This window comes from Chiloscyllium punctatum, chromosome 3 (genome assembly GCF_047496795.1).
Source record: "Chiloscyllium punctatum isolate Juve2018m chromosome 3, sChiPun1.3, whole genome shotgun sequence".
NCBI classification, from domain to species: Eukaryota; Metazoa; Chordata; class Chondrichthyes; order Orectolobiformes; family Hemiscylliidae; genus Chiloscyllium; species Chiloscyllium punctatum.
The window spans coordinates 117,422,147-117,440,086 of record NC_092741.1 but is presented as its reverse complement, the minus strand read 5'-3'; the positions used below and the strand labels follow the sequence as shown (position 1 = coordinate 117,440,086).

General features: G+C 39.2%; 1 protein-coding gene across 2 annotated transcripts in view; it reads left to right on the top strand.

Moving 5' to 3' along the window:
• Window positions 1-17,940, top strand: part of strn (striatin, calmodulin binding protein) — a 145,512-nt gene that overhangs the window by 72,022 nt on the left and 55,550 nt on the right. For both annotated transcript variants that reach the window (XM_072559133.1, XM_072559128.1), the window contains exons 4-7: window positions 4,030-4,108; window positions 4,805-4,972; window positions 8,642-8,792; window positions 14,948-15,086. In XM_072559133.1, the coding sequence (XP_072415234.1) occupies window positions 4,030-4,108; window positions 4,805-4,972; window positions 8,642-8,792; window positions 14,948-15,086 (537 nt within the window). The remainder of the gene's footprint in view (window positions 1-4,029; window positions 4,109-4,804; window positions 4,973-8,641; window positions 8,793-14,947; window positions 15,087-17,940) is intronic.

The following is a 17,940-nucleotide window of genomic DNA, read 5'->3' as shown; positions in this document are numbered from 1 at the left end:
TAGAACTCCAGGGAAAGTGTTGGGGGGTTGGGGGGGGGGAGGAGAGAGAGAGAAAGGGCAGGAGGTCAGTCATTTGGAGATGGTGCTTAGGCTCCCATCAATGTCCAGGACTGTTCTCAACAGCTTTTCAGTAAGCAGAGTTCATTTTTAATCATTGTAAACAAAAGACGCAATCAGTGTTGAAACACTCTTTGATGTAATGTTTCTATCGGGGCCTTGAGATCTTCTTCAGATAATCCGAAATTCGGTTAATCAAGATTCCTCTGTAGTCAGTTAAGGTTGCAAGTGAGAAGGCTCTTTGCCAGTAAGTCTTATTTAAGGAAAGGTTGCATTATTATTTGTGATTTATGCTGTAAATCAAGTATAACAGTGATACCCCCTGCATTACATTTCTATTAGTGTCTGTTTTTACATTGATTATACGGACCCCTTGATTATCCGGAATATTTGATCAATTGACACATTCCTGGTCCCATAGGTTCTGGATAATAAGTTAACTATGTATGCAGCTGCTGGTTTAAGGAGTAGACAGAGAAGTTTAAAAACAAACTGGAACTGAAGTTTTGTGCACAAAAGCAGTGTTGGTTGACAGCAGATTGATAAGTGGTCCATAATGGGCAGAGATGGATGCTGGAGATTAGAGTGGTGCTGGAAAAGCACAGCAGGTCAGGCATCATCTGAGGAGCAGGAAAATCAACGTTTCGGTCAAAAGCCCTTCATCAGGATTCTTCATTCCTGATGAATGGCTTTTGCCCGAAATGTCAATTTTCCTGCTCCTTGAATTCTGCCTGACTAGTCTGTAATAGCCTGCAAATAATTGTGATTGTTTCTCAGATGACTGAACACCTTAGAGTTGTGAAAAAGATAGGGAGAAGCCTTCAGGCAGCCAGCTGTTTAGGAACTCTTTCTATTCACACCAGAAAAAGCCACTTCAGTTGAAGAAAGTCATTTTTCCTTTTGTTCAGCAGTTGTTATAAGCTGCGAGTTTTAATTGATAAGCCAGAGACCTTTTATAAGTGAACCAGTCAGCTTGTGCATCTTGGAAACCATTGGAAGCTTCCAGAAAAGGATGGCTGAGAAGCAGCATTTTGACCAGCCTAAGAATAGTCTCAGCAGCCCTTGTGAACAGGAGCCACTGAATTGTTTTACCTGTGGTTAGAATTTATTCACTTGCAGTAAATTGTAGCTTTTGCCAAATATAGAAACCTGGTGCATGTTATCTGCCATTCTGGATTGAGAAGGCAGGTAAGTGAGGATTTAGCTTATTTTTAAAAATCTTTAGTTTGTGACAACTCCGGGATAACAGGGCTTGGTTTCCACTGCACTGCCCCAGTGAGTCAGTGCTCTTTTCCGATTTAGCTTGACATCTATAAATCGCCCCTACCTTACTTTCTTTCCCTTGACTTCAACAAATCATAAACGAATATTTCATTTGCACAATGTTAACAGCCTCATCTTTTCCAAACATCTTTGGCTTTTTCTACCTTAAACATTGACTTCAGAAACCTTGTTCTCCGTTTCAAGTCATTCTACATTCCTTCCCTTTTTGCTGTAACAGGCTTTGTTGCACTGACTTTATAATCTGCACTATGGATAACTACTTTCTTTGTTTCACTTTTCTTGAATTGTATGTTGATACTCCTCTTACCACCTTGCCCCCCCATGTTCCTTCTCATCTTTTCCCTTTTCCCCACTTCCCTCATAGGCTGTTATCCTACACAATTCAATGCATTTTATGCTATCTTCCTGTATGATGAGCAAGAGAGAAAACGTAAGTTTTGCTGTGCCACAAAACATCTGCATACTGCCACATAGTCCTGCACACATCAAAACTTCAATAACTAAATACTGTAAATTGTTAAAATGAAAATGTAGCCTATAAATTCCTTCCCTGAGTAGTAATATGAAGCTAGATATTTACATTTCTTAATCAATTGACATTTACAAATGACTATATTAAGTACAATTTTTTTGGGTACTATTTCTCTCCACTTAAAATATTTAAAAGACATTTGAATAAGTACATGAGTAGGAAAGGTTTGGAGGCCAAATGCAGGCAGGTAGAAACCTAGTTGGGATGGACTGATTGGATCGAAGGGTCTAATTCCATGATGTATGACTCTTAAAACAAAGTCTTTGAGTTTTCAAATACTAATGAAAGGTGCAAGCTGGCTTTAATGTCTTATGATTCTGTTTTGGTATTAAGTACCATAATTGAGGGGATTCTGACCTTTGACTTGGAAACAGGTTTGAATCCAGCCCTGATTGATGAGCTAAAGGTTTCTTCTGACTGGTAGTGTGAAACTGACTTTTGCCTGTCTCAAACCAGCTCCTAACAAGTAGGAATTTCCAAACTCATTGGTTATCAATTCAGATCATGAGCCCCTTCAGTCATTTTTGATCATCTGCTCCAGTTTATCAATTGTGCAGTTTTATTTTCATCAACTGGTCGTCTTTTGAGAATGTAGAATTTGATTGTATTGAAGACTCCACACCCAACTTACTCCAGTCCAAAGGAAACAGCCACTTGTCAGGAACTTCCAGTGTACATAGGAATACTCTTTCTGATAATCAGCTAAAATGTTTAAACTTGCTAGAATAGAGTACTAATGAGGTTCCTGCTGCTTATCTAACTGGCTATCTGACCCATTAGACATTGGTTGTATGTAGTAAGAAAAATAAAATGCTATGTTGCATTACATGGGCAGAATTGCAGTCCTTGCTGATGGGTTTGCCATGTCAGGATCTATTAATAATCTTAATTTGTTAGAATAATATTCCATTAACAGGGTGCTTGGCTTGATCTGGAAATGAAAACAATCATATCTGCCCAGTAGTAGATGCTTTTCACAGAGCAATAGACTGGTTGGCTAAATGCATAGAATGAGAGCACTTTGTCAACACTGGATGACTGGAAAGTATTTATTTCACAGCAGCAGTGTTGATTATCTTGAGTGTAAAATTCACCAAGATTTTTTTTTAAATTCCTTCGTGGTGATATATGCAGTATTATGAGAGTGAAGTGTGAGAAGGTAATGGAAATTGCAAATTAACTTTAAAACTTTAGTTAAAGTTAGTTAAACTTTAAAAGTGTTAAAACTTTAAAATCTTTAAATTGTTTGTAATGATGAGTTTAAAGATAGTTAGATTTAAACAAGATCCTGGAACATTATTTGAAGCCACTCTAATGTTCTGACATTGGAAATGTTGCTTTACACCATACAGTTATGTTATACTTCCTAGAGTGGCGTCAGTTTCTTACCGATAGAAGAACTTCTTCAGGTGTAACAACTGCTCAACAATTGTTCAGAATCTGGGGCTACATGTTAGGTAGTCTTGCATCATTTCAGCTTTGTAGTACAAAATATCACACTTTTCACTTTCTCAGGAACTCCTAAAACACTTCATGATGAATAAATTATTTTTGATGTGCCAGTCACTGTTATGCAAGCAAATGTTGGAACCAACTTATGCACAAGAATATGTCTCAAGTAGCAAATGAAATGAAGACCAGTTAAACTATTTTGTTGCAATTAGTTGTCCAATGCTAGGGGACTTAGCTACTCTTTAACTAGTCTCATGAAACATTTTATCATCACCTGAATAAGCAAACAAGAATTCTCCTCAATATTCCGCCTACAAGACTGCTATCAATTAATACTGCACTCCCTGCATATTGCTCTGATGTATCCATTCAGATTATGTTGGAATGGCAAAAGTGAGTACAAATTCAACCACTAAGATGAGTGTTTAACTTTTGGTTTTAATTTCCTTTACTAAAAGGATAGACTACTGCTGGAAAGCAGTGATTAATTACTATCTGCTTTTTTTTGATGTTACACATTTAATCATCAAAGACTGTAAAGAGCTCTGCTATTCCCTGATTAAAAATGCAGTTGGTGGAGTGCAACATGTAACTGTTAGTTAACAATAGTCTTGACTCAATCTGACTCCAGTTATTCCTGCAGCAAGGTTAATTGAACAGGAGTTGAGGAGTGAGGAATTCAGACTGAATCATTGTTTTTCTAGATGAAGGGAATGAAAATGAAATACAGACAACACAAAATAATCAATTAACATGGAAGCAAGGGCGACAGCTCCTTCGTCAGTGAGTATCTGCAGTTAGTTCTATTTCAAAAATGCTGTGTGATTCTGGTATCTTCAGTGTTTCAACTTATCATCAAAGTTTTTCTTAGTCTAATTCAGGTAAGTAAAAATATTAGAATATTGTCTTGATTTAAATTGTAACATTCTAAAGAGTTAATATTAAGCATGATAATGTTCCAGATCAGAATGAAATAAGATTCTGGATAGGATATTGATTATTTTCTATCATTTAATTGGGGTAGCTTACACATGACATTTAGACCAAGTGATTCAATATTTGCATGCTTCTGTTCTATATTTGATATATATTTATTTTTGAAAATATTTAAAACCACCATCCCCCCTTACCCCAATCTAAAGAAGAAAACTGCTGAGTGTCTTACTACAGACAATGTAATGAATGGTGAATTGTTAACAATAGCCTTGCGCTGGGAGCTTTCATTTTCCTAGTGACTGTAGAGGCTGGTACTGGAAGAGACATACCACTTTGACCCTGCAGCTGGTACGAGTGACTTTTCTTTTGCCAGTACTCATTGCAGTTAAGTAGCGTGCAGGAAAGGATTTGTGGTGTGTATATGCTCATCTTTTCTGAATATTGCATCATTTGTAGCTGGGTGTGTTTTACAATACTAGTTGCGGTAAGATTTCAACATATTGTCATTATGTTTAAGACTGCTCTAATTCACTGATTCCCTAGATACTTACAGGAGGTGGGTTATACAGACACCATAATAGATGTGAAGTCGAGACGAGCACGGGCACTACTTGGCCTCTCTAGTGATCTAGATAAATTATCAGAAAGCAAAACTTTGGAGCCTGTTGTAAATGGTGGCGAAACTGTAATAAAAGGAACAAACATGATTGGGTAAGTGCTGACAATTCATTATCACCAATATGTGTTTATTTTCTTTAAAAGTGCAGTTTAATTTCTTTGTGATAAATACAATGTCTAAGATTTTTACATACTGTTATTGCTGGGAGTGGTACATCCGTGACTGCTTTATAAAGGTTCATTAGAATATAACAGGTAAGCTTCTGAACTTGTCAGCCAATGCTGAGGCACAACAAACTGACTTACCCACAGAATTGATGAGAATTGCATGCTGATCCAGTCAGTTAAATTCCTTTTACTTTTTGTATGTATGCAACAAGTAGTTGTATTTCTGTATTTTATCTAATATGGTAAGCAGAGACCACAAACTAAAATTCCATAATGTTGAGTTAAAACCTCTTAGTTGTTGAAAATTTATTTTTGTGCGTTATTTGTTTGCTATTACCTATGTCCATGTTCCTTTCTTTTAGTTCATTACTGGATTCATTGATGAAAACAATAAATCTAGCATTACTATCAAAGTCAAAGAAAATGATTCATCCTATAAACAAGTACCTAAAGGGACAGAAACTTCTTTGCTAAGTTTCTTTTACTGCAATTGAATCATAAGTTCATCCTTAATCAAAGGATGTTGGTTTGATGCAAACAATGTATTGAACAATAGGGTGCTTGACAGCATTAAAGAATGTTAAATCAGGTGTTTTTCACTTTTCTTTCTTGTGACATAAATTTCATTTTCCATACAGGTTTCTCTAATTTAAAGCTCATTCTCATGGCATGTTTTAATTTTAGTGCACTTTGTGAATTGGGAGAAATTCCCAAGTAGAGCTGCATCATTTTTTATTCTAGTGTGGCTACTGTTTTTGCTGAGTTTTTAAACATATTGCCACTTTGCTCAACCCTCTCCTAAGCTCCTCATTCTCCCTCCCACACATTTGTTTACTTCCCCCCAACTCTCCTGCTTGTCATTTTCCCCATCCCAAAATCTTGCTGTTTTCTGTTTGCCACCTTGTTCATTGCCCCAATCTCAAGCCTCTGCCGTGAGTGAGGACTGAGAGGGCAGTGAAAGGAACTTAATGAGTGAGGGAATGAGAGGTGCAACGAATGAGATAGAAGTAGACTGTCAGGAAGTGACAATGGAAGGATCACGATAGGGTAGCAGAAGAGTTGGAAGAGGTGGGCAGGGTAGTAGGAGTAATTGAGTTAAGTGAGAAGATTATTTTAGGCCTGTTGCAATCAAGCTAGCCATCAACCTTTTCATGTAAAAATTTACTAACCGGTCATAAACACGTAACCTACCGTATTACATATTTTCTTGTGGGTAAGTGATTTTTATTCAATATTCCATTTTATAGGAACGGGTTAGGACAGCTAAGAGTCTGTTATTGTGCTCTTTGTTGTGAAAGGATGGAATTATAATTTAATAATCCCTAAAACAATTACTGAATGTTATTCACACAAACTGATGTTTTCTTTGCATTAATTCAGAGTTATTCTTGAAAAAGAAATAAATTGTATAGTGCAGTGTCGCATGGTGGAATGGAACTGATAGAATTACTGTACAGAGTTGGCATGGATTTGATGTGCCTAGTGTTCTCCTTCTGTGCCACAGTGATTTTACGATTCTTAAGTGGGACTAATTGAATAGTTCTTTCAAAGCAGCAACTCCGTTGTGGAATGACTTCCATTTGTGCAATAGATTATACAACAACATTATTTGACATATTTCTAAAGGCAATAATTATTCCTACTGCTTTGTGATTTTTTCATTTTTGGCCAACTTTTTTTTAGGTTCATTTATGAACGAAAAGCCTGATTACATTCCAGACTCTTTCTTTACGTAGTTTTGTATCTATAGGCCTGACAGTCTTGCCTCGGAAGGGAAGTGAGAAATACATGAAGAAAAAATTACATGCTGTGTTGCAGTAGATGAAAAATGAAGAGTAGATTCTACCAAGAGTCTTTTCCTTTCCTCTTAATGGTCTGTTAGAGTCATAATGTCATATAGTTGTACAGCATAGAAACAGACTCTTCAGTCTAATTCGTCCATGTTGACCAGACTATGTTGATCTCATCCCTTTTGACACCATTTGGTCCATATCCCTCTAAACCATTCCTAATCATGTACCTATTCAGATACTTATCAAATGTTGTAATTGTACCCACCTTCACCATTTCCTCTGGTAGCTCATTCCATTTACGCACCATCCTCTGTAAGAAAACGTTGCCCCTTAGGTCCCTTTTAAATCTTGCCCCTCTCATCTTAAATCTGTGCCCTTTAGTTTTTTGACTGCCCTACCATGGGAAAAAGACATTGGCTATTCACCCTATGCATGCCCATCATGATTTTATAAACTTCTGTAAGGCCACCTTTCAGCCTCTGACACTCCACAGAAAATAGCCCTCGGGTATTTAACCTCTCCCTATAGTTCACAACTTCCAAGCCCTGTAACATCCTTGTAAATAGTTTAATGAACCCTTTCAAGTTCAACATCTTTCCTGTAAAGGGAGACCAGAATTGAATGCAGTATTCGAAAAGTGGTCTAACCAATGTCCTGTATGGCTGCAACAAGACATCCCCACTCCTGTACTCAATGCACTGACCATTAGAGGCAAGAATACCAAATGCCATTCTGCCCCGTCTACTTGTGACTCCACTTCCAATGAACAGTGAATCTGCACTCAGCGATTCTTTGTTCAGCAACACTGCCCAGGACCCTACTATTAAGTGTATAAGTTCTGCCCTGATTTTCCTTCCCAAAATGCAACACTTCACATTTATTTAAGTTAAACTTCATCTGCTGCTCCTTGGCCCATCTGATCAAGGTCTCGGAGATCACCACTGCTGCCTCACAACGGCAGAGACCCAGGTTCAATTCCCGCCTCGGGCGACAGTCTGTGTGGAGTTTGCACATTCTCTCCGTGTCTACGTGGGTTTCCTCCGGGTGCTCCGGTTTCCTCCCACAGTCCAAAAAATGTGCAGGTTAGGTGAATTGGCCATGCTAAATTGCCTGTAGTGTTAGATGAAGGGATAAATGTAGGGGAATGGGTCTGGGTGGGTTGCTCTTCGGAGGGTCGGTGTGGACTTGTTGGGCCGAAGGGCTTGTTTCCATACTGTAAGTAATCTAACTTTAAACTAAACCACCTTCATTGTTCCACCAACAACTTTGATGTCATCTGCAAAGTTACTGAGTGTTCCTCCTTTATTCACATCCAACTCATTTATATAAATGACGAAAAGTAGTGGACCCAGCACTGATCCTTACGCCTTACGGCATACAGCTGGTCACGGGCCTCCAGTCTGAAAAACAACCCTTCACCGCTACTCCTTCTCTTCTACCTGCAAGCCAAATGTGTGTCCAAATCATTAGTTCTCGCTGAATTCCATGTGATCTAACCTTGCTAACCAGTCTGCCATGCAGAACCTTGTCGAACGCCTTGCTGAAGTCCATATATAATAACATCCACTGCTCTGTCATAGAGTATATATGGCCAAACATGGGAGTAGCTTGCTCATTATGTGAGGAATAAAATGTTGGAAATCACTGAGAATAAAGGATTAGGTTTGAACCACAGCATGTTATAGAATTTTATCTTTACAAAATAACAGCATGTTATTATTCCCCACAAATTTTGTCATAGATTGCCTGTGTTAAAAACACGTGCAAGATTATATAATTCAGTTTTGAATTTTTTTAAAAGAAATTCCGGAGAGAAGGTTAAACCACTTTCGACTGATTCAGCAGATGTTCTGGAAACATTGAATTTCCTTGAAAATGCTGCAGCGGAATTTAGTGATGAAGATGAAGATGATGAAAATGATGGAAAAGAGAGGACAATTAGCGATAGTTCGGTAGGTTAAATGATTGGGCTGTGTGTAAATGTTTTCAAAATGTAGTGTATTGGCATACTTGTGGTATGTTTGTGTGCTGAATGCTTTTTTTCTGAAGAGGTTCAATTATAGTCCTCTGATCATATTGATCTAGACCTTGGAGTGTTGACAAGGCTGGCATTTGGTGTCCATCCCTAGTTGCCCTTGAAGTGAATGGATTTATAGATCATTTCAAGGGTTAATTAAGGGTCAGCCACATTTCTGTGGAGTAGTATGTAGGCCAGAACAGGTGAGGACAGCAGTTTCCATCCACTAAGGATATTCACAAACCAGATGGATTTTTATAACAATTGACAGTGGTTACATGGTCATCATTAGCCTAACATTTACATTTATATTTTATTGCCTTGCAGGGAGTACAAGAATGATACCTGGACTTCGGGGATTAAATTATGAGGCAAGCGTAGACAAATTAGACTTCGATTTCTCTAGAATTTAGTAGATTAAGGGGTGATCTGATCGAAGTCTTCAAGATAGTAACATGGAAATATAGGGTAGATAAAGACAAATTATTTTTACTGTTTGGGAATTCTAGCATTAGGGACATAGTCTGAGAAATAAGGCCAGACCAAACATCTCAGGAGGGATGTTAGAAAGCACTTCTACACAGGTGGTAGATATTTGAACTTCTTTTTCATAAGAGTAGTGGATGCAGGATCTGTTTTGACACCATCACCTTGATAATTTATAATCTCTGTACCTTAATTAGTTTGTACAGTTTTGGATTACTTGTTACTTTGGTTATAGCCTCATCAAGTGATTCATATACCTGTCATGCTATTCCAGCCACTTGGTTTGTCTCCAGCACCATACTACTTTTGATTTTTTTCTAATTATTTCTCTGCCTTAAATAATTGGGTCATAGGTCATCCTTCACTAGCTACTCAGCTATTGACACTTTACTCTCACTGTTTAACACTTTTGATCACCTGCAAAGTCTAGTTATTCAGCCTGTCAGCACTCCACTCACGCCATTTGTACTATGCTTCGACATTCTTAATTACCTAGAATTGCCTTGCAATGATTTCTCTGCCTATAAATTCTGTGCCCGTGAGCTCCCTCCACTTCACCTGATGAAGGAGCAGTGCTCTGAAAGCTTGTGATTTCAAATAAACCTGTTGGACTATAACCTGATACCATGTGACTTATGACTTTGTACACCTAAATATGACATATAACTTGATCATTTAAGTGAAAATATGCGAAGAAGTGGTTGGAAACTCATCTTGAGGTCAAACACCAAGGCTACAAACAATCTGGTTCAGCCTCTGTTTGAACAGGGTTTGTGTTGGTATCCTGTGGTACTCAAAGATTCAAAAGACAGTAACTTAATCTTTACTGAATTTAATTTCAAATTTATGTTTATTGATGGCTGACTACAAGACGAGCAATCTGACAATTTAGAGATGTTAGAGAGAGAGAGTATTGTGAGGGTCAATTTGCATGTACAACTTATAAAATAATTACTGTAACAAGAACACATTTACCTATCAGTGCACTCTCACTCAGTTATTGGGCTGTTTGTCATACCAACACACTTGATCACTTACAAATTCAGTTCTACCAAAAATAACCCAGCTGTACAGTGTGACGTTGTGAACTTTATTACACCTGGGTTGATTCGTTCTTACATGTTGCACGTTGTGTGTCTGTTCACACACCTACTGTGGTTGAAGTTTAAAATCTGAAAAATAAACTGAAATTGAATATAATGAAGATGGAGTTTGGTAAAATCACTGCCCACAAATATTTCTTGTACCATTGTATACAGGAGGTTTTTTCTGTTCTGAATTTTCTGCACAGAAATTATGCTTTGAAATTAAATCCATTCAGAAGAAGTACCACAATACAATTTTATTTATAGAGTTTTTAATGTAATGAAATGTTCAAAAGCGCTTCTCTGAGTTAATCTAAAACAAATAAGATACTCAGCAATGTGACATATTAAAGCCGATGACCAAAGGCTTGATCAAAGTACAGTAGTAGGTTTTAAGGAGTACCTTAAAAGAGGAAAGCAAAGAAGAGCAGCAGGTGGAGGGGTTAATTTGCAGAGCTTTGCAACAAAGCAGCTGAAACTTACTATGGAGTTGTTAAAATCAGGCACATTCATGAGGCCAGAATTGGAGCAGCAAGGATATCTTAGATAGAAGTACAGACTTGCCAGGATAGATGTTGAATTGGGGTGAAATAAGGTGAAACAAGTAATGGTCAACAAGCAGGGGGGTGACAATTGAATAAGATTGTTAAGAATTCGGACATAAACATCAAGTTTATAGAGGGCAGAATGTGCAAGGCCAGCCTGGAAGTCCAGTCAGAAAATACAAAGATATAGACAAGGGTTTCAGTGGTAGATGAGCTGAGGCAGAATGAAGTCAGACAATGTTATAGCATTGGAAATAGCTGCATATGTATTTGTAAGTTCATCTCGAGGTCAATCATACACCAAGGTTGCAAACAAACTGGTTCAGCCTCACCATTTCAGAGCCAGTGATTGCATCATTGTCAAGGAAACAAACATTTCCCACAGGTTTTGAAGACACTTGCTTTGGTCTTCACTGTATTTAATTTTATGAAACCCAAGATAAATGGTTGAAGAGCCATGGAAGGAGTGTGGTTACCAAAAGTTTAATTAAAAATGATTTTTTGAACGGGCGTTGAGACTGAGAGAAGTAGAAAGAAATTTGAAGCAAATTGCCGACATCCTGTGTGGTATAGTGAGTTGTGAGGAGGCTTCAAGTTTAAACAAATTATGTGGGCAAACACATGACAAATGTAATTCAACCAGTCTAAATGCAAAGTTATTCACTTCAATGTGTGAAAACCAGAGAAGGCGAGTATTATTTGGTGATATATTGGGAAGTGTGGATGTACAAAAGGATCTGAGTGTCCTTGTACGCCATTCAATGAAAGTTGACTGATAGATGCAGAAAACGATTGGGAAGGCAAATGATATATTGGCCTTCATTGCAAGACATTTGAGATCAAAAGTAGGATATCTTACAGCAGTTACACAGGGCCTTGGTGAGAACACACCTGGAGGATCGTGTGCAGTTTTGGTCTCCCTACCCAAATATACCTGCCATAGAGGGAGTAAAGCGGAGATTTACTAGACTGATACTGGGTATGGCAGGACTGATCTGTGAGGAGAGATTGGTTTGACTGGGCCTGTAGTCAGTAGAGTTTAGAAGGATGAGAGTGGATCTGACTGAAACACACACAAGTCTAACAGGGCTAGACAGAATGGATGCAGGGAGGATGTTTTCCTGTGTTTGGAAATATAGACTTGGGGATCAGGATGCAGGGTATGCCATTTAGGACTGAGATTGAGGAAAAGTTATTCACTCAAGTTCTCTACCACAGAAAATTTGGAAGCCAAGTCACTGCAAGGAAAAGATTGTAAACATTTCCAGATTGTAAAGGAATTGAGGTATAGGAAGAAAGCAGGAATATAGCAGTTTGAGATCAGCCATGATCTTGTTGAATGGTGGAGTTGTCTTTAAGGGTCTGTTGGCCTACTTCTAGCTTCTGTGTTTTTCTCAATCCTAGTCAGAGGAGGGAAGTACTTAGGGTACAGGCTGCTAAAGTTTAGAAATGATTTGGAGACGTTGGTGTTGGACTGGGGTGTACAAAGTTAAAAATCACACACCAGTCCAACAAGCTTATTTGGAAGCAGTAGCTTTCGGTGCAGTGCTTCATCAGGTGGTTGTTACAATCACCTGATGAAGGAGCAAGCTCCGAAAGCTAGTGCTTCAAAGCTTAGAAAGGAAGAGAGTGAAGCTATGATTTAAGGAGATGAGAATTTGAGAAGAAAGAACAGGAGCTTGGAGATGAAGAATCTAAAGGAATGAAATCAGTTTGGAAACCAGTTTGTCAGCAACATTTTTTTGATGATCTTATTAACAGTCTGTTCAGGCATGCACAGTTGCAAGCAAAGTCCAGTTGCTGATTTTGCGAGGTACACATTCAAAACCTATGAATTAGAAGCTTTCTACCAATGACTAAATTAGTCATTCAGCTGGGGGAAGTTTTCCCAAGCACTCCTAAATGTATCAGAAGGTGGAAGTAGTGTCAGGTTACAAAGGAGGATAGGTGTTGTTGAAACAGGGCATGTGAATCATGTTTCATAAATAACTAATAAAGAAGCTATGGGACTTGTTAATGTCAAAATGACAGCCTCCTCTGCACGTATTATCAAGATTTTATACTTCTGTGCAGATGACATTATTAATCAAGGAAATAATATAACAATATAGAGGGGGATGACCAACTTTTAAATCCTTGTCACTTGTGGGGAGAAATTGCTATTTTGTCCAGATGCTTTTTTTAATCATATGCTGCCAAAGGTGCGTGGATGACCTGTGACCTATTTTATCCTTCAGCAAAACATGCAAATTACAAGAGATCTGTTATTTATATTTCCGAGACTACTTTGACCTTATTCTACCACTCAACATATGCTTTTGAGAGGCATCAAAAGCGGTGTCGCCAGAAATTTTCAGACAGCTATCAGACCCATCTTCTCATAGTGGTCTGCAATGCCAGTCCAGAAATACAATTGAATCTAATCATAAGTGACAGTTGATTCGCAGTAACCATACCACAATCAGCCAGTGGATGCCATCACAAGGAAAGATCACAGCAGGTTTTTCTTTGATTTGAATTACCAACAGCCAAGACATAACAATAATATTATGCCATTCAGCCGCCTAACTGCTCAATATGATTGGACGTTTTAATACTGTTTACTCACCATATCCCAATCCCTAATTACCAGTGGTGCAATCAATCTCTGCCTTAAACATACTTTGAGACTATATGCCCACAACCCTCTGTCGAAGAGACTTGCAAAGGTTCGCAACTCTGAGTAAAATCATTTTTCCTTAATTTGTACCTAAATGGCATTCCCCTTCCTTATAAATAATGCCTCCTGGTTCTAGACTCCCCAAGCAGGTTAAAAATCTTACCTGCATTTACCCCGTCCAATCCTTTCAGTTTTTGTAGGTTTCAATGAGATCACCTCTCATTCTTCAAAACCGAAGAGAATGCAGGTTTGGTTTCCCCAATCTCTTCTTAGGACAGCCCTGCCATGCCGAAACATCCTGGTGAACCTTCATTGCACTTAGTCGCTGAATAATATCATTTATGGGATAAGGAGATTAAAACAGTACTCTAGGTGTGGTCTACCCAAGCTCTTAAAGAATTGAGGCAAGACTTCACTGTTCCTGAGAATATTGACTAATTTTGAGACCTTAGAGTCTTTTTTTCTGATCAAACAGAGTGAGAGGAAGAAGCAATTAGAAGGGAGATACAGAATCATTGAATAGAGAGAGATGGGCTGATACCAATCAAAAAAAACACTTGGTTTCTTCATCTTTGCAATGATGTTGGTTGTTTTACAGGAAACACTTTGGTGTAGCACTTTCCAGTGGTGAATATTAAGAATTACAGTGGAGGAAGCAGAACAGCTAGAGGAGCTTTGATATTAATAAGCGGCACATTATTATGGCATCATTGAACATGGTGATTTCACACCCCTCCACAGCAATTTCAGTGTATAATATACATATAGTAAAGGTAAAGTCACCATAGTCCTACTGGGCCATAGGCTACCCTGTCTTAGAGAGTGACAACTGGTGGTAGTTTAAGGGTTGATGGTTTAAGGGTCACTGCACCTCAGGCAAGGGCAAAGTTTGAGAAGGAGAGTCTTTCATGGTTACCTTGGCTGATGTGGGAATTAAACCCATGCTTTTGGCATTATGCTGCGTTGCAAACCAACTGAGCAGCCAACTGAACTAACCCAGTTATACACAATACACTGCCTACTAAGAAACATGGTCATTTGAAGTTTAACCTCTGAACATGGTTTTATTATCAAAGTATACTGCTCATGATGGCTACCGCAAGTCGTGAATGCTGATATAAAAATTGATCTAATGATAAAATATATTTCTGACAACGGCAATGTTTGTTAATTATTTCCACTATGTAGATTTTATAGTGGTTGTGGAAGCCTAGGCATACATAATTATTTGCTTGGTTTACCTTAGTTGCTCTTTGTGTAATACTGTATAACGTCCATTCTGATTCATTGCTCAAATTGTCATCTTTTTAACCAGTTTGTTAACAAAGGAGTGTCTTCTGATCCTGTGGACGATATGGATACCGAGGAAGCACTGCGAGAGTTTGATTTTCTGGGAACATCAGAAGATGAAGGTGCAGGAGAGTTGAGAAGTTCAGGCAATGGAACAGAATGGGGTAAGACTTCGCAATACTTTGTTACTACAGAGACAAGTGATCTTACTTTTCTTCAAATTTTGTTTAAGATCAAAACTTATTGCACACAAGAGGAATACGTTAAAGATAACACTGTTCAGTTGATGTTTTCTTGGTGCATCTTGGTAAAGGGCCAAATGCACAAATACTTATCAAGTTGAATGTATATAAACAAAAGTAGGCATATTTATGACCACCTTTCTAAGATAAATATTGTCCGCTCATCACTGTTTTATACTTTCTGCAACGGATGCTGGATCATCTTGAGTTATAATGGATCATCTCAAAGTGCCATTGACTCAGTGAATTGAAGAATATGTTATAGAGTCATAGAGATGTTCAGCACAGAAACAGATCTTTCAGTCCAACTTGTCCATGCCAACCAGATACCTAACCTAATCTAATCTCAATTGCCAGCACTTGGCTCATATCCTTCTTAACCCTTCTTATTCATGTACTCATCCAGATGCCTTTTAAATGTAATTGTATCAGCCTCCACCAGTTCCTCTAGTAGCTGATTCCATACACACACCACCCTTTGTGTGAAAACATTGCCCCTTGGGTCCCTTTTTATATCTTTTTCCCCCTCGCACCCTAAACCTATGCCTTTTAGTTCTGGACTCCCCCATTCCAGGGAAAAGACCTTGTCTATTTATCCTGTGCATGCCCCTCATGATTTTATAAAGATGACCCCTCAGCCTCCAATGATCTGGGGAAAATAGCCACAGCTTATTCAGCCTCTCCCTATAGCTCAAGCCCTCCAACCCTGGCAACATCCTTGTAAATCTTTTCTGACCCTTTCAAGTTTCACAACATCCTTCTTATAGGAGGGAGACCAGAATTGCATGCAATTTTCCAAAAGTGGCCTAACCAATGTCCTGTACAGCCACAACATTTTCTCCTAACTCCTGTACTCAGTACTCTGACCCAGAAGAGTGTTGGTCACTATGAGAGCCATTCTGTAAATAATTTCTAATGTGAATGTATTGCATTTGTTATTGTGCAAGAAAAAAAATTGCCTGATTTTCCTGTGACTTTGGATAATTTTAGTTTCCCTCATTGAAATGGAAAGAATATTATCTTAATATGAATAAAAAGCACAAGAAGGAATACATTAAGGGACGTATTTTTCAGGGGGGTGGGGAGGCAGCGGCGGCAGGAACCTCAACAGGAGGGGAAGCAGCATTAGGATGACATCAATGACATGGGTAATCATGGGAAGAAGTTGCAAGCGTGCTTTGTTAGTACTGCTGAAGTGTAAGTGTGTGATGGTTACAGTCATCAAGCTGACCAGTCAATAGGCAGGACAGAATGGTGAGTTTGGTGGTCGTGGTACTCATTAGGTATATATTTTGTCAGATTTTGGAAGAACACAGCATTTCTTATGGGACTGTGTTTGCAGGCTTTAGTGACGAAGCAGATGGATTGTATGGGGTGGGATTGGGGGACTCTGGGTTGAGAAGTATGTCAAGGGGGGCATATTGAGTAGAGATACAAGGGCAGTGGTACACGGGGGCAAGCAGGAGGAACATGAGGGCAATACGTAGATGAGTACTACGGAATACATTAATGAGAGGTGTTATGGGGATACAGGCTGCACTGCAAGGCTGAGAAAATTACAGGAGTAATGCAGTGTTGAGGGATATGCCAATGAGGGTGGGTATGGGGGCAATGGAGAGGGAGGGTCATGGGGGCAACATGTTGGGGGGGGAATCCAGGTATTCTAACATGTCATCGAAACCTGAGAAGTACATCAGGGTGGGATTCAGTGTAGGGTTGCCAGGAAGTAGTAGGTTTGGTGTTCTCAAGGGACATTGGGAGGGAGAGATCGTGGGGGTACATCAAGTAGGATGGTGGCGTCAAACAGGGATGTCAATGGGAAGTGCATTGGAGAGGAATGTCAATGGGGGATGGGGGGGAAGGAACATAGGTGAATGTCGAAGAGGTGTGGAACTGTAGAAGACAAGATGTGTCATTGGGGTATTGATGGCATTGGCAGGGGCAACATGACAAGTGCCAGGTGAAAGTGAGGACTGCAAATGCTAGAGATCAGAGTCGAAAAGTGTGGTGCTGGAAAAGCACAGCCGATCAGGCAGCATCCAAACATCAGGAGAATCGACGTTTTGGGCATATGCCCTTCGTCAGGAATGTCAAGGCGTTCAGCAAGTCATGGGGATATGATAAGGAGGAGGGACAGACATGATGTGAGTTGCAGAGTGGGGTTATGGTGCAGTCAACAGGCAGTGGTGGAATGGGAGATGGTATGGGAGCCACACTCTGTATGGAGGTAATTACGCAGGCTAGGGGACACTCTATAATGGGTGGGGGTAGTTGGGGTGTCATTGCATGTGTGCAGTCAGGGGCAGTCATAACTGCTACATGTGCTCATTTGTTTCAGACAACATGCATGGCAGGGAACTCGTACACAATTTTGTGTGTTGAGGGGAGGGCAGTACTTGCGTGCAGTTTGTCAAGTGATGGCATGCTGTCACATGGGCTTGGTTGGGAGAGAGGGCTCATCACGCTTGTGAACTTTGTCAAGATCTGGAATGGGCAAGTTGCAAACGTGCTTTCTCAGTGCTGCTGAAGTGTAGGTGTGTGATGGTTACAGTCATCATGCTGACCAGTCAGTAGGCAGGATAAGGTGGTGTGTGGCACTCATTGTGTATGTATTTTGTCAGATTTTGGAAGAGCACAACATGTGTTTTGGGACTGTTTGCAAGCTTTAGTGATGAAGCGGTTGGATTGATGGTGCTGATGAATTTGAAATAGTTTAATTTTACCAATAAACTGTTTTGAAAATGTGTTTTAAGTCATTTATTAATTATATTTCTGG